Raw genomic sequence first — 24,241 nt, 5'->3', positions numbered from 1 at the left:
AACAAAGCTTTTATTCAATCGCCCTTAAAATACACAGTCATCAGTAGACCCTGCAGTATTATAACCTCTTAATATAACGCAGCGCTAAAAGTGCACGGTTGATCAACCGCGTCGCAAACCAAACTTTTCCTCGCGCAGGATGTTGTTTTGCTCACCAGAAACAAGAAGTCAGCGATAAACTGCCCTTTCGAAAAGCTTCGATAACGCAGATAGAAGGCTGATAGCTTTTGGGGGAGGAAGGATCTTTGCCAGGTTTCCTGATGGTGACGACTTTAGCTGACTTCCAAGACGATGGGAAGTAGCTAAGCCGGAGACCTGATTGCAGATCATAGAACTTGACACTTAAGCCAAAGACAAATTAAAGACCTCCATGTCCCTTGCAGTTGCCCAACATTTTATGGCTCATAAGGTAATCTAGAATGCCGTGAAAAGTGTACTGCGATCTGTTAAACTTGGGTACCTTTTGCACTACCGAGGGACCAAATGCAGTACTAGAAGTGGTACCCAATCTGAGCCCGAGTGGGACGGACCTGCTTTAGCGCTTGAGTTCCAAGTTCATGATGTTATCAAAACCTGGGGCGTTCATATTTTTGGAGGATTTTAAATAGGTCGAGAGTTCGTCAGCTGTGATTTCCAACTCCTCCGAGAAGTCGTTGAGAATCTGATGGAGGTTGTTTGCATGCTCATGCGTACAGCAGCTTCATGCGGATTGATGACGTGGCGTCCAAGATTATGTGAGCTGACGAAATGTCGATCTATTTCGGCTGCCTTCTCAGCAGGCGTTATCAAGCGATCTACGGGGCCATTGTTATCTAGTGGAACCAACGGTGGAATGGGCTTAGGCTTGGTTTTTAAGATTTTTGTTAGTTTCCACAACGGCTGAGCACAGTCTGGAAGAGCGTGGATCTTATTAGCAAAATTTTGGTTTTGAGGTCCAACATTCTGGCCTTGATAATTTTGTTCAACCGATCTACATCGGATTTAAGGGCAGGCAGCCCAGTTCGCTGGTACTGCCTGCGGATGGTGTTACGAAATTTGATCAAATCTTTAGTAAGTCTATCAATTGGTACATTATTACTCACCTGAATAGATCGAATCAGGGTGAAACTTTTGACAACGTTTACGTTTTTTTAAGTTTGGACATGTTTATTTTCGAACAAATTCATGAGTTTACCTAAAATACATGGAAATCAACGTAAGTTCGATCAAATTCACATAAATTTGAACATTTATTGAGCATTGCTGGAGAATGCTCTTACTTTTCTTTTGATACCTCCCATAAAATTCTGCACAACTTTTTTCGGAACTTTTCGAACTGCTTTTTGAACTGCTGACCACATTTTCTTGAAAAAATCGATGGAGCTTGCTTCTCTTCCATCCTTTTTAAGCTGCCGTTTGATTATTGCCCAATATGTTTCAATGAGGCGTAGTTCTGAGCAATTTGATGGATTCGATCATTTTTCTACAAATTCGACTTATTCCTTCTTGAGCATCTCCAAAGTAGCTGAATGCACAAACGCTTGATGCAAGTGCGGAATGGTCCTATCTTTCCAAATGGCATGCGGATTGTATTGGTCTTTTGATTTAAACTGGAAAAATTGCAGGAAAATGGCCCAGGGGGTCCAAATATATAGAGGTCCAAAATATATTGGTTACCCTATGCTTTCAGTAGATGGGCAGAAGCCATTTTTTAATGCATTCAGTTCTGTAATTTTCGCCGTTGATTGAACCCGTCGTGAAATATGTAGTACTTTCATACCGCAGGAGCAAATTGCTTGCCATACCAAATCATTTTTTCCCAAATTTTTCTGTTGGGATGTATCGTACGTCGTCAGGAATAACTGTTTTGGCCACAGAGTTGAAAAAATTCAATTTGGACACTTCGCGATTTAAGCCAAATCTCGGAACGGCAGTTTTTCTGTACACCATTTGTGCAGAAAAAAATTGAGAGTCGCCATGTCAATTCGACCCATCGTTTAGAATTTATAATTTTTTTATGTCAACTTTTGTCTGCTGTCAAAATAAACACTTGAGATCACACTGAAACAAAAATTTATTTGTTTTTATGAAATTTTTACACCAAAATGCTAATATTTAGGTGTCCACTTTCCTAAATGAACAGTCCTTAATCCTGGAATACTAAAATCTTAATATCATTATACCTTTTTGGACATTTCAAACTGTCCGGGCATAAAGGATACAGGGTTGACTGTATAAATTATGTATCGTAATCCGGGGGCAAATTGATCACTTTTTCACAACTTTTTGTCATGATTTCCTTTGGAATTAAAAAATTGTCAAATTTATTTCGGTAAAATCAGTACTTCATTGATCTCTATCAGTTTATGTAATCGATTTTTCATGAAATTAATTTTAAATCAAAAAATTGAAAATGACACATTGGGGCGAAATTGATCACTATATAATGAAGCATATTTTAGAAAGTAAAATTTCCCCATCTACTAAATTTGGGTCTCCTGAATCTGAAAATGATGTCAACATTCTTACAACTTGTGTATATCATCATTTTATTGCAAAATTAAACTTTGTAAATCTGCATAATACGCCTAAATGTATGCAATTTTCCTCGAAATAAGCACTTCATACAACGAAAAGCTGTTTTACGAGTAAAAAACTATTCTTGTTATGCTGAACGATTTCAAAAATGAGTTCAGCAGTTCACACTGAAGCTAACACAACATTTTGAACACTCAAAGTTTGCATGCAGGCTTAGCACCAGCGGATTGTTTAGTGCCGATATTTCCAACAGTATTGCTAACACCTTCAAAAACTGTGAATATTTCTATGCAAAACTGACCTAAATAAAAATGAAATAGTTTAAAACCATCATTAGACATCTATAAACTAGAAAACATGGAATGTCTGTGATGGCAACGGAGTATTAAGCATCCTCGAAAGGAAATGCAATTTGGTACCGACCTGATCAAATTCACCCCAGTGATCAATTTGCCCCCGGATTACGGTACCTAAGAATGATGCAAATTCTCGTCACATTATGGGTGCGACAATCCTTTTATTGTCCAAGCCAGGTATTTTTGTGCGTCGGACATGTCTAACCTGTCCTACCCACTTCTCGGGTAGAAGCACCGGTTTTGGCCAGTTTAAGAGAAAATATTTTTAAAAAATATATGGGAAGCCATGTATTGCAAATACGCCAAATGAAAGCACACAATCCATATTATGAATGAAAAATATCAGAACTGAACGTAAGCATTATTGTTGAATTGAAAATCGCGTTGGTCAATACAGGCCACCAGTTTCAGCAACATTTTAATTTCGATTCCTAAATTGATCGGTCTCGTTAAATTTCTATGACAGTAGCCAAATAAGGTGTTTGTGGACTAGACTTCATTTAGTTGGAAGATATCCTAGAATAAAGCTTGATTTGAATAAAGTCACTAGAATAGTGATAATAGTTTCCTTGCACATTTGAAGATGCGCTGGCAAAATCCCATCACCCGATGTTTTAAAAGATTCGAAAGAATCCAATGCCTATTCAATCTTAGATTATGTAAAAATATCTGCAATTTCTATATTAACTTTCTAAGCATTCGCACATGCAGTCATCTTCAATTTTTGCGCTTTGGTGTTCTTGTTTCTCTATCATAATAGGTTAAAGCCTCTTTGTACAGAGACCAATAGCTATTTCACCCGATTGAATTGTTTTCGAGCATTTTTCCTAAGCTTCTCTAACCTGTGGTTCCACCAAGGGACATCTCTGTTAGTAGATCTCTTCTTTGCTGGACAGCTTTCATTGTAAGCATTAATAATGGGAGTATACTTGGGCTTATTCTACGAGTGGCGTGAGGTGAGAATTGTCGGTCTCGTATAGCGAGGTGACAATTGTCGACTCGAGTGAAGTGCCTCTCCATATGATTTGCACGGCGCGTCACTTCACTCGAGTCGAGAATTGTCACCTCGCTATACGAGACCGACAATTGTTACCCCACGCCACTCGTAGAATAAACTCAACTATAGTTCTGATTTAACGTTCAAGGATTCTTTATCGTAATCATCGAAAATTCAAGAGCAGTTTTTCTGTTCCAAACTGAAATTTATTCGACTAAAATGTGTTCACTTTTTTCCGGTTGGAGAATACAATACAGTGAACATATTTTCATATACAGTCAGTGACATAAGTTAGTAACCAAACGCTGTTTTTCCATACAAAATGCCCAAGTTTGGGGTGCTATATCTCAGCTTCTGGTAGTCCGAATTGCCTGAAATTTGGATGACGAACTACAAACAACTTGAAGTTTTGCCTGTCAGGGAATTATTACATTGCAGTCATTTTACCTAGAGTTTCAGAGTGTTGTTCGAAGACAAAAGTAAGTAACCGAGAGACTTTTTAATTTAATTTGAAAACGGTATGTCGTGGAAAGTTGGTGTGTTCTGAAAATTTGTGTAACTTCTGAAATTGAACAACTTTGTGGAACAGACCAACAACCCACAACTTACCGTTTTGGAATTAAATTACAAAGTCTCTCGGTTACTTACTTTTGTCTTTGGAATCGAACTTCTTCCTTATGTCAGATCGGAAATAAGTAAAAAGGTAATCAATTCGCTAACCCATGGAGTGCGAAGGCTTCACAATGGGGCAGATGTTGGTGTTTGACCTCCACCATCTGGCCCTGGCGATCGGTGTGCAGTCGCATGTTGCACCCAAGGGTGTTGGAATTGGCGCAGCGCCAGTACAAGCGACGTTCCGACGCTCCATTCCGGTAGAAGTAGAACCCTTGGTACATCATCTTTTTCCCTTGGAATGGGTCCTCATCGGTCAACACTGGTCCTACGTTCTGTCGTTGTCCAGCCGCAGGTGTTGGTGGATGGTTGTGCTGATGTTGAGCACCCAATCGTATCACCCCGGTGCTGCTGTTCAGCGATAGCGTCGCTTTGCATTTCAGGAGGCGCATTTTCGAACATCGGTAGTAGACGACTCCTCTCCGAACGGGACCACTTTTGTGATACAGATAACCCATGTGGAACAGCTTGGCCTGCCGACGATCCACTACCTTGACTTCGTCTGTCGAGGAGAAATTGTTGGAAGAACATTCGTTAGAACCGGTGTCGAAAAACGTTGAAGATTGTATGGATGTGATATTTAAAACACGCTCAATGGAACGAAGTAAAACAAAATGGTGTAAACCCCTAACTTTGTCAGTATAAGAGATTTTTTCTGACTTCGACAAATTTTCATGAAATTTTGTCGCCTGCAATGGTAAATTATTTCTCAGGGTATATCGCCACAATAGTTTCAGCACAAAACACATTAGCCCCACTTTTGTATGATTTCGTCCCACTGTGCAACGTAAATAAAAGAAAAACGCCCATGTAGTATCAATAATTAATATGTTCATTTACCTTCATTCATACAATTTTGCTCAAATATATAATATAATCGTAGATAATTAAAGAATAGTACACTCACATGTTTATTTGTTTGTCAATTATTGATTTGATTACGGTTGAGAATCTTGAGCTGTTCGTGCCAAAAAGTGATCTACGGAATACATTTGGTTTGTACAAATTATAACGTTCAATCTAATCAACTTTATATCAATTCCAATTGAAATGATTTGGAAAGCAAAATCTATGTAACTTATTTCCATACATATACTTTTGTGATTCGATAACTGCTTGGGACAACAATTGATAGAAATACCTTATTTAAAAAGAGACTATAGTGCCAGTAGCTTTTCGAGACACCATACATTCAAAAACGGAAACTGGATGTGTCGATAAAGAAGAGTCGCGACTCGTAACTTCGTTGCTGAAAATAAACAGTACGTAACGCTTAGACACCGAGAGGGATGACTGACGAGGCGGAGTGACAGGCGTTACATTTTTCTGTTCTGCCGTCGGCTCGTACACTGCTAGTCAAAATTACCCAAATTTGCTTTATGGATGAGCACGGTGTGCTCTCGGTGTAGTTTGTTCGAAATTAAATGGGTACTTATCAGTAGCTAGGGGGTTTCGATGAATGATTCCGGCTTTTTTTTTTCTACCAACGACATTGAATGGTATAATGACAAGAAACTCGAATTTTCCCACTAAATAATAAGATCCTTGAATAGTTTTCTTTTTGTTTGCTCCTCCCGTTCTGTTCGCGTCCGAATTGTCCTAACCAAGCCATAATATTATAGCCTACACATCTCTCCGCCCGTAATCAGTTTACGTGTTCCGGATCTTGCCCGGAACGTAGTTCTTGTCGATGGTGGGCTCCTGGAGGAACATGTGCAAACAGCGCTCGTTCTGGGCTAGCGGATGACCGGCAATTTTGTTCACAAACTGCTCCAAGCCCTTTCGTCGCTCCTCGATAAAGTTCTCGTCGAAGATGCCGTCGTCGCCACGGAACGGCATCTGGCGCTTCCACGCCTTGCCCGGTAGCGGCGGCACAACGATCTGTGGAAATGGCATTTGAGACAAAGAAGGAAATACATGAACTATAATCCCTATCGATTGCTGAATAGCGCCTACGCAAATAGACGAAGAGTCATGACAAAGTTGAGGGGCGATAATCAGCTTAGAATGCTTGCGCTACGACAGTCATGACTATATTGCCCATGTTCGCATGGCTGACGTAACCATCGTTGTGTTTTCTACTGCGTTTTTCAATCTGGTAACCATTTTCAGTACAGTCAACTCTCCCTCACTCGATATTTTGTATCTCGATATCGAGTTAGAGAACCATAGTTAAGTTGATTTTCATGGCTACCTCGATGGTCCCTTGGATCGCATTTACACTGGTTTTGTGTTCTGTAACTGTTAGGCAGAAGCTTCCAAATTTTAAAAACTTGGCGCCCCTACCAATGTATGTATAGTAGGGTGGGGGCGTCATATTTTTAACTAGTTTGGGAGCCTCTGACAGTTACAGAAAGCAGACTCAGGGCAACGGCGATTCAAGAGACTATCTAAGTAGCCATGAAAATCAACTTTTACTATGGATCTCTAAGTCTAATTAACTACTTTACTAATCTCTAAGTATATCCAGTTATAGAGAGTTAGGCGTAGTTTCCAAAGTAGTCAGCATGTATTTATTAATCAGTTTTCTCCTTATAATTTTTTTTTTTTGACAATGAAGCGTTTTTCGCATGTTCAACGACTCTATATTATTAGGTAAGTAATGCAAAGCAATCTAAAATGCATTTTGGTCCAATAGTGGCGCTTACGTCGACTCTGCGAACATGGGCTGTGACAAATAATATGTGATGGGTACATTGCATGTGCATAACGCAACAATGTGAATCATCAGTACAACAGGTGTAATGATGTCTATGGAGAATGATAAGGACAAACGATGCATAACTAAAATGCTATCTTCTTACCTTGCTGTCGCGTTCAAGTTCGTTTCGTAGCCATTCGAAGTCACTGTATCGTCGCCGGACGCTGGATTCCTTGACTTTGAACACTGGCAGATTAGTCTGAAATCAAGAGTTATGTTAGCTAAGTCTCCTATGTTGCTGCAATACTGAATAGTTAATTGTTAATATTTCCGCACTGTTGTTTCATTAGGGCTTAACTGACAAGATTTTATTCATTGATCCTCTTTTTCGCAAGGTTTTTAGCCAAAATAAGAAATTCGCAATATTTCTTCCCTATGACACAAAATTACTATTTTTGATCCCTTTCTAACCCACCAGCAGCGTTCTTGGCAGTATCTATTTATTACGTAATGCTAAAATTGGCAATATCCAACCCGTCCCACCTCTGTCATGCTTTTTGTATGGAATTTTTCAAGATTTCGTCTGAGTCGTACCACTTGAGCTTACCCCCAGCCTCAGCGTTACGTAATTTGTGGACGGCGCCTTCATTATTGTGCTGATTTTTTGTATTAAACGTAAAACTATGAACGGTTTCTTCTTTTTAATTGCATAATGGATAAACAATTCGAAACAAATAAAATGAGAAAACTTCTGCTAATCAATTGTTAACATGAGCAAAGCAGGTAATCCATTAAGAGTTCTATAAAAGTGGAACACTTTTGTAGTAGATCTATTTTATAATCAATCAAATACAAACATCCGATAAAAAAAATCAGTATAGATATAGGACCTTGAAGATTTAACGCCTCATTTTCCCATATAAAAATATCTCAATCAGTTATTTAGAAATAAGTAAGTATTCAAAATACACATAGATATATTAAAGGTTTGAACCTTTAGGAAGTGGAAATCGACGGTTTTAATCTGTCTACGGCGAGTGAGCCTTGTACTAGTTATAATACTTCGACTACATGAACAGCCATACAGTATCGGACATATAAAATGCATCAACACCGTTGTCCCATACAAAATGGTCAACTTCAGACAGCTATACCTTATCCCACTAACCCAATATCCTTTCCATGACAACTGTGGAAATGCAGAGGTGATCTCGGTCTCTAGTAACAACGATTGTCGAACTAGCATTCCTTCCCACCCCCGATGATCGTAAGGACGTGGCCGGCGCCGTTATTGACTTTTAGATTTTGAGCTCTCGATTTATGCACATTGAAGAATGGTAAGCTAATCCCAAGCCCCATTCATTAAATCTCTGTGCAACTTCGATTGTTCTGGTCAATCACAGTGTAGCAACTACGAATTGTGCGGTCATCTATGATTATTAGAGTGGTTCAAAAAATCATTTTTGCTCCACACCGCTCATTCGATTCAAGATCAAATTCTGAGTGTCCTCCCAAAATTTGAGCTCATTCGGATGAAAATTGAGACTGCACAAGTCATTCAAAGTTTATATGGGAATCACTATGGAAAAAGCAAGCAAATCATTCATTCGGACATAGTGTTTGTCCAAGTGATCTTGGGGATTAGAGCTACGTTGCTATTGTAAGATACATTCATTAGCTACAACTTTGCCGAAGACCGATTTCAAATCGGACGTCTCAGAAATTAGTTGTTGATTTATATCCAATCGCATATTCTTCTACAGTGCTCATTTATCTTCTGAACAGGCAACATTGCTGCATCTGGCGCGAAAGATAGCGCACATAAATCATGGCTACTATGTTTTACTGCATATATGCAGTGATGCCTGCAGATCAGCCCAATTATTATAACCAAAGTTTTACAACTCATATAAAAATCAATAACTAATTACTGAGGCGTCCGATTTCAAAACGATCTTCGGCAAAGTTGTGGCTGTTGAATACACCTCACAGTATCAACGGAGCTCTAATCCCCAAGAGCACATGGGCAAACACTATGACCAGGGCTGGTAGCAGTCAGACAGCAAAATAATAGTGACTTTAGTGACCAAAATGATCAAAAAAGTGACCAAATAGTGACCAAAAAGTGGCTTAAAAGTGACTTGAAAACTATTATTAGTCTTTTTTTGCGTTTATTATAGAGGCTTTAAATTATTGAATTAATTTGCCTCTTAAAATAGATTTAATTATTTACAATAATTCAAACAATTTCGCTCTTCTGAGAAACGCTAATAACTTTCCTTCTGATATTCTGTCATTCTTCAACATGTTTTTCATTGATTTAGCTAATCCTATTTTGTCTCTTAGACTTTTAAACTGATTACAATGGATTAGAATGTGTTCTATGCTGTTCTATTCTTGACACATGCTGCAGACTGGAGGTGATGTTTTATCGAGTATGTGACCTTTGGTGAGTCGACTGTACGACAACTAGTTAAACATTTTTGTTCTGCAAGAGCTGATCTGTCGATCCATTTTGCAGTAGTAGGCTTAATGACTCTAAGCTGATTTTCAGTTGATTCATTCAGCCATGCTTCATGAAATTTTGAATAATCGAGATTTCTGAACCATTCAACTAAATCTTCTATCGGGGTTCCTTCTTTTAGGGGTCGACTGATTCGTCCTCGTTTGGCTGCTTCGTCGGCGGCTTCATTTCCGACAATGTTGACATGTCCTGGAACCCAGACGAAAACTATCTCCTTTCCTCCAAGGTTTTTTTCGATGTGTTAGATAAAGGGAAAGTATTAGTCATTGAAATGACTAGAAATGAAAGTATGGTCTAAGTGAATATTAACCATTCTACATATTAGGCGAATCTAGAATGTAGAGAACTGCAGTAATTTCAAATATTTCGTAACAGTTATCTGTCCGAGATAAGACTTGATTGTCATAAAAGGTCAAAAAGATAACCTTTTTCGAGATTTCATTTATCATTATTTACGAGACGAACATTAGCTTAAAATAAGGTTACTATGTTATATCTCTGATTTCAGTTTAAAAAAATTAAATCTATGAAGTTTGGTAAACAAACTCGTGATAGAATTCTAAACAAAATTCCTGTACATGATGAACTTACTGGCAAGATTTTGAAGTAGAGATGCAAAATGAATTACTTAAAGCATTTCTTAACAAAGCTGTGGAATAAATCGAGGAAAAAGGTTTGGTTGTAGACAAAATTGTGGTGAAAATTGAGAATAAATTTCAGTAAATTATGAAAAATTCCGGAAGTTCAAAAACAAACGAAAAATAGAAACTCATGCTAAATTTGTGGCAGAATTTCTGTAAAATAAAGAATCCAAATAAACAATAACTCCAGAACACAATTGATTATTAACGAACTCGAGAAAAGAACAAATTAGTTGAATGTCGTATATAAAGAATTAGAATTTCATCAGCATTTCAATAAAACAGTGGCGACTCGTAACCTCACTTTCTACCTGTTCTACGACTCTAAAAATGACTATTTCGGCAAATTTAGATTATAAATCAAAAAGTTAATTATTGAAATCGTCCTTTCTAACAAATCTCTACTCATTACATGCAAATTTGTTGCTGAAATTCAAGAATTTCTAATCGTGGAACAGGTAGATTTGAGGTTAGGGAATCGCCACTGCAATAAATTAATTATTGAAAATAATCACATTAATCAGTGGCGACTCGTAACCTCACGTTTTATCTGATCTACGACCCTGAATTTTGCAAATTTAAATTATAAAGTAAACAGTAAACGATAGAAAGCACATATTTGTTGCTGAAATTCATGAACAGGTGGATTTTGGGTTAGAGAATAGCCACTGACAACACTGTTGATTAATTATTATCGTCCAACAATGTTCTATCATTCATTATGGAATCATGTAGGGGTGATCGGGACAAGATGGGCCGCCTAAGGAAAACGTCATGGAATGCATAGAAAAACAGCAAAAATATGGTTTAAATGCAAGTGACTTGTACTATAAAATGTTATCTTCCATGTTACGTCGATAATTAATGTTAACATCAACTTGCAAATTATTTCAGGAACTTTTTGAAAAACCATGTTTTTCTACATGGTCACCAACCATAGGGAGCATTATGAGCCACCCTACGGGGCAGTATGAGCCACCTCATTCAATCGAATGATTTTTATTTAAAACAGTATAGAGAAGAGTTAGTGGTGAAGAGTACATTATTGGAAAGGAAATTGTATTAGCTCTGCTTGAAATTATTGATTCTAGCGGCTTATTTTTTAAAGATACCTAATAAATAGTAAACAGACCATGTTATACTAGTAATAAATTGCGATACTTGGTTCAACATATTTTCTAGTAAAGTGTTCCACTTGTTATGGTGCATAAAGATGACTATGCAGTAAAAAAATAATCTGGTTTATTTAGGCAATGTATTTTTATGTTCAAACATCGCTTGTTTTGCTTAAATCTAGGTGGCTCATTTTGCCCCGCCCCTTCATCTTGAAAATAACATATTGTTTTTCAATAATTTTGTTTACGAACAAATCTAATTGCTCACGAACTGTTCATTATGATCAGAAGGTTCAATGGATTGGTAAAATTTACCAGAATTATAAATATAATTGTCTTATAGGCTTAATTAAAAACTGCCAAGATTATAAGCTTTTCATGGCGAAGGACAAATTTGTACATTTGTGTAAATATCTTGAGTGTTCAAACGAATATTCTTACGGTTTTTATTGTGGTGGCTATTTGAGGCATCCTTTAGCAGATCCTAATGACACTAGACATTAAAACACTGTTTTTGAGGTCAAAACCGGGGTGGCCCATGTTGCCCCCATGCGGTTAAAAGCTTGGTCACACTAACCGCACGGCCACGTTGGAATTTCTGATGTGATATCTGAAATGATTTCCAGCAAAAATAGTATTTGCTGTTCAAGTCCTGGACGAATTTCTGACAAACTTTTATAATTCTTGTTGTTTTTGTTTGAAAAGCTAACCCAGCCTTAAATTTCATTATCATCAGATCACAAAAAAAAGTGACTTTAGTGACCATTTTCCTGAAAAAAGTGACTTTTGTTGGAAATAGTGACTTTTTAGTGACCAGGTCGAAAAAAGTGACCAAGTCACTTAAAAGTGACTTGCTACCAGCCCTGTATGACTGATTGAATGATTTGCTTGTTTTTCCCATAGTAATACCCATATAAACTTTGAAGGGCTTGTGCAGTTTCAGTTTTCATCCGAATGAGCTCAAATTTTCGGAGGACACTCAGAATTTGATCTTGAATCGAAAGAGCGGTATGGAGCAAAAACGATTTTTTGAACCACTCTAATGCTTATGCTTATTGCGGGGTGAATAGGAGCATACAACATTTTCATAAATCTTTGTACAACTTAATTTAAATTTAATTTAATTCAAAGGAGCTCTGGAGCTATCTATCATGGGCAGGGATTGAATCCTGAGAAAATTGAGAGAATCTCTCACGTATCGCTCTCTGTAACTATCATAACATGCTGTACATTATGAGAGACTGTTTATCGTATACTGCTACAACTTTGATCACCGTTACCGTTTACCGTTATTGAAATTATTTAAATTCTTCGAATTTTTTCATAAAAATAAAGAGTTCTCTAAAGCAAATAAGTTCAAGGTATGGATGAAACAAGGCCACACATGTTGAAGCACTTACTTAGGGCTCACTCGCAATTTGAAGAACACCGAAAATTATCATTTTCAACATCCACCCTCTGGAATGCTTTTTGCATGGATATTCTACACATTTTATATGAGCTGTAACAACTTGATCGTTATTGAAATCGTAAATGAGCCCTTGTTCAAAACTTTGTCGATTAGATAACTAGTGGCATATTGAAAGCTTTTATAAATAAAGGCTTGTTTTCAAGATTAGTTGTGGTATTCAGCAATTGCAGAAGAGTGCTAAACCAATCTGGAATAAGTAATTATTTTGATTCAAAACGTCGAGTAAAAAAGTTGAAAAAAGTTCAAAAAACATTAGCCCTGACAGTACAAGAACTTGGTGAAGGAATTTCCTTCGTTTTCAAGGGTTCAACGAGGAAGCGTGTGAGACTCCAGAGACCCACAAAAAAGCCTCGGAATCTGCCTAGCAGTGATGACCCACCAACCATGAAACATACTAAGCCTGTCTCGAAAGTCTCAAAGCTTTCACCTACTGGATTCAAACTCCAAGAGGAAAGAGACTTTCCGCCGCTACCGGGAAAATCTAAAATCCCAAATATCACAAAATTTCTGACTGCTCAGCCAAAAGAAAGTTCGCATTCGGAGCCCCTAGGACAACCTCCGGGCGTTCCTATGTTTACGCTTTCTGGCATCGTGGATATCATCCTTAACTTCTGCAATGCTTCCGACCCAGTGAAGAACATTGTCAAAGGATTGCTTCCATGTGTGACTCCTATTTTTGAAGCAGCTGGCTTCTAGAATGCCTCTCCTGGCAACGATCATATCTTTCGACGGATAAATTATCCACAGAGGTCGAAGATATGATTTCTGTTCTACACTGGAACTGTCGTAGTATTATGCCTAAATTAGACAGTTTTAAATTTTTAGTTAGTAATTTACAGTGCGATGTTTTTGCGTTATCAGAAACATGGCTAACACCTGATGTGACCCTTCATTTCCATGATTTTAATATTATTCGCCTGGATCGATCCGATTGCTTTTGGCGATCAAAAAGCATCACTCGTTCTACAGAGTCGATCTGCCTCAGTGTCGCCTCCATATATCTTCCTCCGAGAACGGCGATATCTCGCAGAGATCTCTCTCACATCTGCTCAGTTATGCCTGAACCTCGATTGTTCATTGGGGATTTCAACTCCCACGGTACAGGCGGGGGGGAACTGTATGACGACCACCGATCAACGTTGATATATGACCTCTGCGACGACTTAAATATGACAATTCTCAACACTGGGGAAGTTACACGAGTGGCACCTCCAGCTCAAGATGGAAGTCGTAGGGATAGCCGTTTAGACCTCTCAATATGTTCAAGCTCGTTATCGCGGGATTGTTCATGGTGGGTAATCCAGGATCCCCAAGGTAGCGATCACTTGCCGATCGTAGTTTCAATTTCCAATGGAACACAACAGTCTTCATCCATCGATCTCGCCTACTACCTCACAAAGCACATAGACTGGGGAAAGTACGTGGATGCGATCAATGATGGAGAGCAAGCGGTAGAAGTACTTCCTCCGTTGGAAGAGTATCGCTGTTTATCCGAGTTGACTCTCAACAGCGCTCGTCAAGCACAACGCCGTCCTGTGCCTGGTCCGTCGGTTCGTAAGAAGCCTCCCAATCCGTAGTGGGATGACGAGTGTAAGGCACTCTATCGTGAGAAATCCGCCGCGTTTAAAGACTTTCGGAAACGTGGCTCAATTGACAACTATGAGTGATATTCTTCCCTTGAACGCCAGTTTAAAAGCTTGGTCAAAGCGAAGAAAAGCGGTTATTGGCGTCATTTTGTGGAAGGATTATCACGTTATTATTATTATTATTTTTTATTATTATTTATGGGTGATCTTCTCAAATTCCCGTATTTTTCCCGCTTTTCCCAGTTCGGTAGACATAATTCATGAACAAATTTCTAATACATTTTATAAATAATTTTTGGTTGAAATTTCAGAGAAGTTATGAGCTACTTTTTTGAGAAGTTTTGCAGAAGTGCAAAACTATTCTTATAAAAATAAAACTGTTTAAAATCAGCAGTAGATTTCTAGAAAACATGCCATATCTGTCATGCAAACGAAGCATCCAGCATCTTTGGAAAGTATTGCTTTTTGATACCGACCTGATCAAATTCGCCCAGTGTTCAATTTGACCCCGGATATTACGGTAATATTTCATTAGTTATGGACCAATATACAGTACATTGGATTATACATTTAAAACTCATTCGACGTTTGACACAAGAAACCCAACATTCTAGGTCCAGATCTGACTATCTGACGATTAAACATTGGGACTATACATAGTCTGTTGATGTAAACCTAAATAAATAAATAAATAAATAAACCTCTACAAGACCTTATTGGTATAATGAAAGATAGAGTAGAACACTCGCCTCTCACGCCGAGGACCTGGGATCGAATCCCATCCCCGACATAGTCACTTATGACGTAAAAAGTTATAGTGACGACTTCCTTCGGAAGGGAAGTAAAGCCGTTGGTCCCGAGATGAACTAGCCTAGGGCTAAAAATCTCGTTAATAAAGTCAAACCAACCAACCAACCGAAAGATACACACTTAAATTATTTTACAGATTCCTGTGAAATCTCAACAGCTGAACAGATCGGTAAAATAAATTAACGGAGTACGGTAAATTTTTACAGTATTCCGTAAAAAATCACTGGAATCCGTTAAATTTCGACGAAATTACGGTGTTTTATTTCACCGAACTGTTCAGCTGTTGAGATTACGGTGAAATTCACCGTAAGAGCTTAGTGTGTAGAGAAGAATATAAAGAAGAAGTAAAAAGAAATTCAAGATATTGAAACAATACAATACAATAAAGTTTCATCAAAATTTAGCTATAATAATGTCCAATCGTGTAAAGCTGACTATTTTGTATGAAAAAACGAAAAATGTATAGTATACTATAATAATAGGGTAGTGTTTGAACTTTTGATAGTGTCGTCACTCGCTCCTGTGGGGGCACTGGGCAGCAATGAAGAATTGAACAAGTAATATCGAGGTTAGGCGTGAATATATCGTAGATCGCATCACCAACCATGGATGACTCCCAGACCCTTATCTTATCCGACTAACCCAATATACTTGCCATGACAACTGTGGAGATGCAGAGGTAAGCTATTTCTAGAATATTCTGCCTAATAGCTGGTGTAGGGTTCTATAACTTATGTTAGTTATTGTTTTAACATTTGAAAAAAAAAACTGTTGTAGTGCTCTGAATACAGGCATGTCATAGTGCTCAGCGTTACTGACAGACAGATAACTCTGAGATTTTATACATACTATTAATTGCGACGCTTGGTGTTCGACAAATATTAAATTAAAATAAGTGTGTTCTGATTTCTGCCGGATTTGTATATACAAATTGTGAAGCTCCGAATCGTTGTTGGCAAGCGGAAGCCCCACGAAGAACCTTTCATTCCATTCTGACGTTACTGTAGGAGTGAGGCGTCGAAGTTGTGCCATGCCTACTAGATCGTTTGTTGTCCGATCCGATCAGGCTATCGACATCGATTGAGACATCATCTTCTATGGTGACATAGGGCTCGATTGGCTTGTCAGATGGATCGGGCCCGGGACATCCTGTCTACTGCAAATCGCTGCAGTTGATATAGGGCATGTCCATAGGCTGGATCCGATGCTACATTCTCGGAGTTCTTTCAACAGGCTTTTGATTGTCAGCCATCATAACAGGGTTGGAAGACAAGATCTATGACAATGTTCTTTCAGTACCACACATTCTCCCTCTTCTCAGGAAAAAAAAGTTTGAAGTGATGAGTTTTCACATCGTTGTCGTCATCACGAACGGTTTTAGGAATTCAGGATATATCTTTCACATCGCTAAGAACTTCACCGACGCATACTGTTTCATAACTCAACGGTTCACTCGTACATGCGACATTGAAACATTTTTCCGCTGTAGGATACCCACACAATCAGAACGGCGTTGAAATTATTGATCGGTTGAATGTCGGCAAGCTAATTCTATGTAATGATATCTCTAAGACGAACTAATTTTGGACAAAACATTTCTATTAATAAACTGACATTTACGTGTTCAACAGAGTAGCATCAGCGTTTGATTTTCATCTTGTTGTACATTCAAACCACCGTACTTTTACGGAAATACTCACTCGAAGACTTGTTTGACTGTTGTTACTTGTTTTGATATAACATGTTTTGATCTACTAAATTACTAGACATATTGGGCTTACTATCTTATTCTATAGATACATTTTCGACCGCCAGTCGCGCATGCATGTGAGCATCACTTTTATTAGGAACCAATTTGCGACCACTAGTCGCGATAACAGGTGTACGCCACCATTGCTTATAGCAAATATACGTCCACTAGTCGAGCTAACAACATCAATAATACTTGCTATGAACAAGTATACGACCACCAGTCGAGTTAACAACATCAATAGCAGTTACTGAGAACAAGTATGCGACCACTAGTCGCGGTAGCAAGTGTACACCACCATTGCTCAGAACAAATATACGACCACTAGTCGAGCTAACACCATCAACCATACTAATTGCTAGTGCACCATTGCTAAGAACAAGTATGCGACCACCAGTCGATTTAACAACATCAATAGCAATTACTAAGAACAAGTATGTGACCACCAGTCGCGGTGGCAAGTGTACACCACAATTGCTTAGAACAAATATACGTCCACTTGTCGAGCATCTTATTGATCTAACAATACTTGCTATGAACAAGTATACGACCACCAGTCGAGTTAACAACATCAATAGCACTTCATAAGAACAAGCATGCGACCACCAGTCGCGGTGGCAAGTGTACACCACCATTGCTTAGAACAAATATGCGACCGCCAGTCGCGCTAGCAATATCAATAACATTGATTGATAGGAACAAGTTTGCGACCACCAGTCGCGTTAAGGACATATTCATTGCAACCATCAGTCGCGTTAAAGACATTACTTTTTTTATATTGCAACCACCACTCGCTTTAAGGGACATTTTTTTTATTGCAACCATCAATCGCGGCAAGAATATTTTTTTATTGCAATCAGCAGTCACTTCTTCTTCTTTTCTGGCGTTACGTCCCCACTGGGACAGAGCCTGCTTCTCAGCTTAGTGTTCTTATGAGCACTTCCACAGTTATTAACTGAGAGCTTACTATGCCAATGACCATTTTTGCATGCGTATATCGTGTGGCAGGTACGAAGATACTCTATGCCCTGGGAAGTCGAGAAAATTTCCAACCCGAAAAGATCCTCGACAGGTGGGATTCGAACCCACGACCCTCAGCTTGGTCTTGCTGAATAGCTGCGCGTTTACCGCTACGGCTATTTGGGCCCCGCACAATCAGCAGTCACGTTAAGGATATTTTTTTGCATTGCAAACACCAGTAGTGTTAAGGACATTTTTTCTATTGCAACCACCAGTCGCGTTAAGGACATTTTTTTGCATTCAAACATGTTTTTTTTTAACATGGCACTTATTTATAAATAACTATGAATTAAGCAGGTTCGAATGGTTTGGATCTTACCGATTAATCTGTTCGGTAAACGTTACTGGATACACGATGTACTGAAGCAAATAGGAAATAAAACAATCATGTGCAATATTGGGCAAATTTGACCAAAACATCGAAAATACTGAATCGATTCAAATTCGGTACGTCAAATCGATTCGTTTATTAAATCGAATCCTTTGTATCGACTTTTTTCTAAATCGATTCGATTTTTCCACTCGTAAGCAAATTTACAAGAACAACGGCTCAAAATAAGACCAAATCCCTAGCATTAGGATTTCATGTTGTTTCAAAATCAAAAAATCGATTAATTGGAACGAAAGATCTACTCTTGGAACATCAATTCAAAATCTCCCATGGCTAGGAAAATTTGCACACACTAACATTCATTTTTCACTCTATCTTACTTTATTAACCCCTCTACCGCAGGAAAAAAAATCAAATCGCGATAACTTTTTTGTTTCTCGGTATTTTTGCACCATTTTTTCACAAGTTCTCAAAAAACTCTTCTAGTTTGAGGATCCGTGACGATATTGATCATTGATCATCTGGATCCAGAGATAGTTCGAAATTCCTTGGGGGACCGACGCTTAATCATAACCCACGTATATATCTTAGGCTACAGATTTTTTAACGTATTCAGATGTTCACTCTTTGGAACAATACATTAATCAGAGTATGTTGTGAAAATATGAAGCAATTTGGAGCAACCGTCTTTGAGTAATGAGCATTTACGTTGCTGGTACGAAGCTGACCAAATAAAGATCTTGAAAACTTCAAAAAACCTCATATCGTAATTTTCATATATCTATAAGAATTCTTAACCAATTTGTATGATTTTTTCAGAGTAGCTCCTTATCACATAGCATTGTATAGCCCACATTTTACTTTTTCGATAAGTTGACGTAAAACAAAATGGCCGCCTAAGACATTTTGTATGGAAAATGTCGGTCCCCCAAGGAACAGTGGAATATCTTTAAAACCAGATCACCAATCATCAATATCGACACGGATCCTCAAACTAGAAGAGTTTTTTGAGAACTTGTGAAAAAATGGTGTAAAAATACCAAGAAACAAAAAAGTTATCGCGATTTGAATTTTTTTCTTGCGGTAAAAAAAGAAAATGACGGTAGAGGGGTTAAAACTGCCTATTTTGTTTTTATTTGAAAGCAGGAGAGATAAGATATAGAAATGTATGTATTATCACGATTATCACAGAAGAAACGATAAAATGATCACATACAACCAAAGCAAAGTTTCATTATTGTTTATATAGAAATTTGCAGAGTTGATAAATGTTACGGGAGTTTTTTTGTACGATTGAAATTAATAATGGATAAGTTCACTTCTCTTTTGCAAAATCACATTATTATACAAATTATACTTTATTATACGATATTTTTTATACACATTTTGCACGGATATGTTCAATTGACTTCTGCATAAAAATAGTTCAGTTCCTAACGTTATTCTTTTTCCGTTCAATTTACGCAGAAAATAGGTCCCTGATAAAAGCAGCAAGCGCACTTCATAACTTAGATGAATCAGCTCGAAATGAACATAATCTTTGAATTGGACAAAACAGATGAAACACTTTCTCCATTTGTTTTACATTCAAATATTTCCATCGAAGCAATCTGTTTGAATTCTAAAGCAAAACAAAATATTCACTTCAAAGCCTGCATCGCGCAACTCAAATAGGTGATGCTGGTGTTCAATAAGAGCAACAACAAGAACAGAGAGAAACATTGCTGCTTTAACGAGAAGTGAAGCGGCTAATACATATTCATGTCATATTTCCTCTTCAATCAGTTTTCTCTTATTCGTAGAAAATATCACATTGCTGTTTACTTACAGATATATGCCTTATTTATCAGATTCAAACTTCACTCCACAATCACTCTGAATATTTTCACACGCGGTTTAAGAAGCACTTGACACAAACACATCTTCTAGTGGACACTCCCGCTTGCTAACGAATCCAGGCTCTCCAGGAACACGAAAATGTATTTAAAATTCTGGCAGGTTCGCCAAATGTGAAGCTCCGAATCGTTGTTGGCAAGCGGGAGCCCCACGAAGAACCTTTAATTTCTTCCTGTTCCATTCTGACGTTACTGTAGGAGTGAGGCGTCGAAGTTGTGCCATGCCTACTAGATCGTTTGTTGTCCGATCCGATGCTACATTCTCGGAGTTCTTTCAACAGGCTTTTGATTGTCAGCCATCATAACAGGGTTGGAAGACAAGATCTATGACAATGTTCTTTCAGTACCACACACAAATTATCGTTAATGTTCAACGCTATAACTTAATGTCAAGAATCTTAATTTTAATCAACTCTAAAAAAGTTGGGAATCACTAGTTTAGAAAAAAAAATACAAAACAGCCAACAGTCAACGAAATAAGATCGAATCGACTGTAGGCGTTTATGAAACGCAGATTCGATATGCCAGTGCATACGAAAGCAGCACCGCATTCCCCTAAACCCAAATCTTATCAGTAGAACCAAAACATTCGCCGTTCGTTGGCCACCAACACAGCCAAAGAAAGAAGTATTCTGCCTTCTCAATGAAAATTAATATCAACTCGATCTCCCACTCGTTATCGTTTCGACACTCACCCTCATCCGGACCTCGTAGTCGGTGTAGCGCTTCTTCCCGGCCGTCACCGTCGTCAGCGGGTTCACCACATCGATCTCCAGGAAGTTGGCCGGAATCGCATAGGCATCGTCCAGCGTTTGCTTCTTGACGTTGAGCCGTCTCGTCGCTTCCGCCGTGTTGTCCGACTCGGCCATCATTGCTCCGCGGGGGACTATTTATGTTTCTTCTTATTATTGCTAGTGTTTGTTGTCTTCCACGATCGTTCCGCTGGCTGTCAAAATGCTTGTGAAGAAGTTCCAGAAAGCACTTTTCTCCCTGCTCCGCAGATGATTTGCAAAGCGCTTCCTCTAGAAGCACCAATAATGTCAAATCCTCCGGGCCGAATCACCAATCCTCCCGCATTTACAGCGACGTGACACCTCAGGTATTTATGAAAGGCAAAATTTCGACGAGTCGCACGTCTTCAGTCTTTCTCTCGCCGTGTCAAAAATCAAGAGGGAACAAAAATGGGAGGCGGATCACCAGTCTGATTCACTCTGCAATCACAAAGGACGATAATACGATTTCCGCTCGAGGAAGATGTCCAGCGAAATTTGCATGCGTCTTACCACCGGGGTAAATCACACTACTGTCTGTCCTTTGATTGAACCGCCGCGAAATCAAAGCACTAGATAAAATCAAACGCGTTTTAAACTCTATTACCTATATTTTGTTGAACGCAAATTAATGATTGGATGGACGACACTTTCTGCACTCTCCCTTCGTGATGCACTCGCTTGAGTGAAGCTCGTTGAAAGACTGCGGGTGGGGCGGGATGAAGTGGCGATGACTTTTAGCAAAATGAGTGCGTTGCTAAATTCATCGCGCGGTGCGAGAAAAGAGCGTAACGGGCGTTATGTTTTCATGCAAGAGAACTAAACGCTAACTTGAAACTACTCAGGATTCCTATATTGGCGGAATGTGGAAGTCAATCGGACTGGACTTGAAAAGATAAACTTGACTACAATTAATATACGTCTTTATTAGTTGGTAGTATAATTCAAACTAAGAATTCAAATTGAAAATTCAAATTTCAAGGGTTGCTTCGATTGTCGATGGCATGCTGCGTTGCATATACTCGACACTCCTCCTCAACGCTGCTGCTGTAGACCGCACTGCTGCCGAAGTACTTCCAAACGCAACCTTGATAAAGGTTTCGTTAGAAGATCCGCTGTCATCCTTTCAGTAGGACAGTATTCGTACTGAACAACTCCTTTCATCTTCAAGTCCTTGGCATAATGGAATTTGGTTGAAATGTGCTTCGTACGGTTACTGAACTTCTCGGAGTCCAGCATCTTCAAACAACTTTGGTTGTCTTCAAATAACAATACTTTCGTTCTCTCACCTAGGTCTTCCAAGAGTTTTTGCAGCCAAACCGCTTCTTGAGACGCTTCGGAAAGAGCCACGAATTCTGCCTCTGCTGTGGACAAAGACACGCAAGATTGCTTCCGGCATGCCCACGAAATTGTGCCTCCACAGTAATGGAACACATATCCGCTGTTTGATTTCCGATCGGTCCGACATTCTGCCCAATCGGCATCGGCGTATCCAACCAGACCAGAAGAATCACCTGTGCTGCTTAACCGAAGTCGCAGATTTGCTGTCCCCTTTAGGTAGCGAACCATTCGTTTCAGTCGCGTTGGGTTGGACAACTTACCTTACGACTCAGGATCGAAATTGCCGCTGCAATATCCGGTCTGCTGTTGACCGCTATGTACAGCAACTGCCCAACTACCTTTTGGTACTCCAGATTGGTTGGGAGCAGCTCGTCATCATCGACCGTCTTACGATTGGCACGGTTGACACTTTTGCGTCTTGTAAACCAACGGAACGCACAATGTTTTCAATGTAGTTCCGCTGACTGATGAAGAAATCTCCATTATGGTCCCGATCGACTTCGATTCCCAAGTAAATCTTGACGTCACCGAGACTGGTAATCCGGAAATGTTTCGACAGTTTCGTCTTCAAGGCACCGATGATGCGCTCATCCTCACTCGCCACGATGAGATCGTCAACGTAGACGAGAACATAGCACCACTTGCTATCGACTTGCTTCTTATATAGGCAGGGATCTGCCTCGGAACGCTCGAATCCATCTGCTATCAACACCTCGTTAAGTCGCTGATTCCAAGCACGGGCCGCTTGCTTGAGCCCGTACAAGGATTTCTTCAAACGGCATACCTTGCTTTCCATTCCGCTGACGACAAACCCGGGAGGCTGCTTCATGAAGATCTCCTCCTCAAGGTTGCCGTTTAGAAACGCCGTTTTGACGTCAAATTGCTCGACGGACATCTTCTTCTTCGCTGCGACGGACATTAACGCCCGAAACGTTGCATGGCGAACAACAGGTGCAAAAACTTCTCCATAGTCGATTCCTAATCGCTGGTTGAATCCCTGAGCCACCAACCTGGCTTTGTATCGAGCTATTTTACCGCTTTCGTCCCGCTTTTGCGTAAACACCCATTTGCATCCAATGGCGCGGCGACCGGCCGGCAGGTCGACCAAATCCCAGGCATCGTTTGCTTGCATTGATGACATCTCTTCCACCATCGCTTGGCGCCATTCGGTACTGTTTGGACTGGCTAACGCTTGCTTCAAAGATTTCGGCTCCTCCTGAACTAAATTTTGCGCACTACACGCATACCGCTTTGGAATTGTACCCAGGTTGCATCTCGTTGACCTTCGAGGTGTACCAGCATCAACACAAGGTACGTTCTCCACTTCAGCTTCGCCGCTACTTAAATAATTTAATCCATCGTTTGGAACATCCCAGACATCGTCATCATCAGATTCGATCGGCTCATTTGGTGGTTCCGGTCGTTGAAAGCTGATAGAAGGAACAACCAGACTTTCTTCCACTCGGCTTGAACCAGATCCACATGTGCTCAGGAACCTAACATCACGGCTAATGGTTACCTTTCCGTTTCTTTCATCAATTAGGCGGTATGCCTTCGACGCCTCACTATATCCAACGAATCTCAACTTAATAGCTTTTCGATCTAGCTTACCTCGCTTTGCATTTGGCAGGAGACAGTATGCATCCACACCAAACCGCTGGACGTGACCAAGATTGGGTTTCTTTCCGTACCATCGTTCGTGTGGTGTGCCACTGATGGACCGCGACGGCAGCCTATTCTGCATGTAGTTGTAGTCATAACCGCTTCTCCCCAGAAACGGTTGTCCAGATTTCCGTCGATAAGC

At 39.4% G+C, this 24,241-nt stretch overlaps 1 protein-coding gene across 2 annotated transcripts; it reads right to left on the bottom strand.

Moving 5' to 3' along the window:
• Positions 1 to 5,353: 5,353 nt before the first annotated feature.
• LOC5565148 (sorting nexin-12) lies at positions 5,354 to 21,816 on the bottom strand. 2 transcript variants are annotated; one of them, XM_021838318.1, is made up of 4 exons: positions 21,610 to 21,816; positions 21,022 to 21,537; positions 7,347 to 7,442; positions 5,354 to 6,423 (listed from the first exon to the last, which is right to left on the bottom strand). In XM_021838318.1, the coding sequence occupies exons 2-4, from the start codon at positions 21,196 to 21,198 to the stop codon at positions 6,193 to 6,195; spliced, it is 504 nt and encodes a 167-aa protein (XP_021694010.1). In that variant the 5' UTR covers positions 21,199 to 21,537; positions 21,610 to 21,816; the 3' UTR covers positions 5,354 to 6,192. The 2 variants fall into 2 exon arrangements, with proteins under 2 accessions (XP_021694010.1, XP_021694009.1); XM_021838317.1 differs by having other exon boundaries at positions 21,022 to 21,816.
• Between the last annotated feature and the right edge of the window lie 2,425 nt (positions 21,817 to 24,241).

Source organism: Aedes aegypti, chromosome 1 (genome assembly GCF_002204515.2).
Source record: "Aedes aegypti strain LVP_AGWG chromosome 1, AaegL5.0 Primary Assembly, whole genome shotgun sequence".
Classification (NCBI taxonomy): domain Eukaryota; kingdom Metazoa; phylum Arthropoda; class Insecta; order Diptera; family Culicidae; genus Aedes; species Aedes aegypti.
This window is presented reverse-complemented; position numbering and strand designations above follow the sequence as displayed.

Coding starts and splice junctions, on each gene's coding strand:
- LOC5565148 (XM_021838317.1), bottom strand. CDS start 21,198: ATGATGGCCGAGTCGGACAACACGGCGGAAGCGACGAGACGGCTCAAC. Junction 7,443..21,021: donor ACTACGAGGTCCGGATGAGG/GTGAGTGTCGAA, acceptor TCTTGATTTCAG/ACTAATCTGCCAGTGTTCAA. Junction 6,424..7,346: donor AACTTGAACGCGACAGCAAG/GTAAGAAGATAG, acceptor CCATTTCCACAG/ATCGTTGTGCCGCCGCTACC.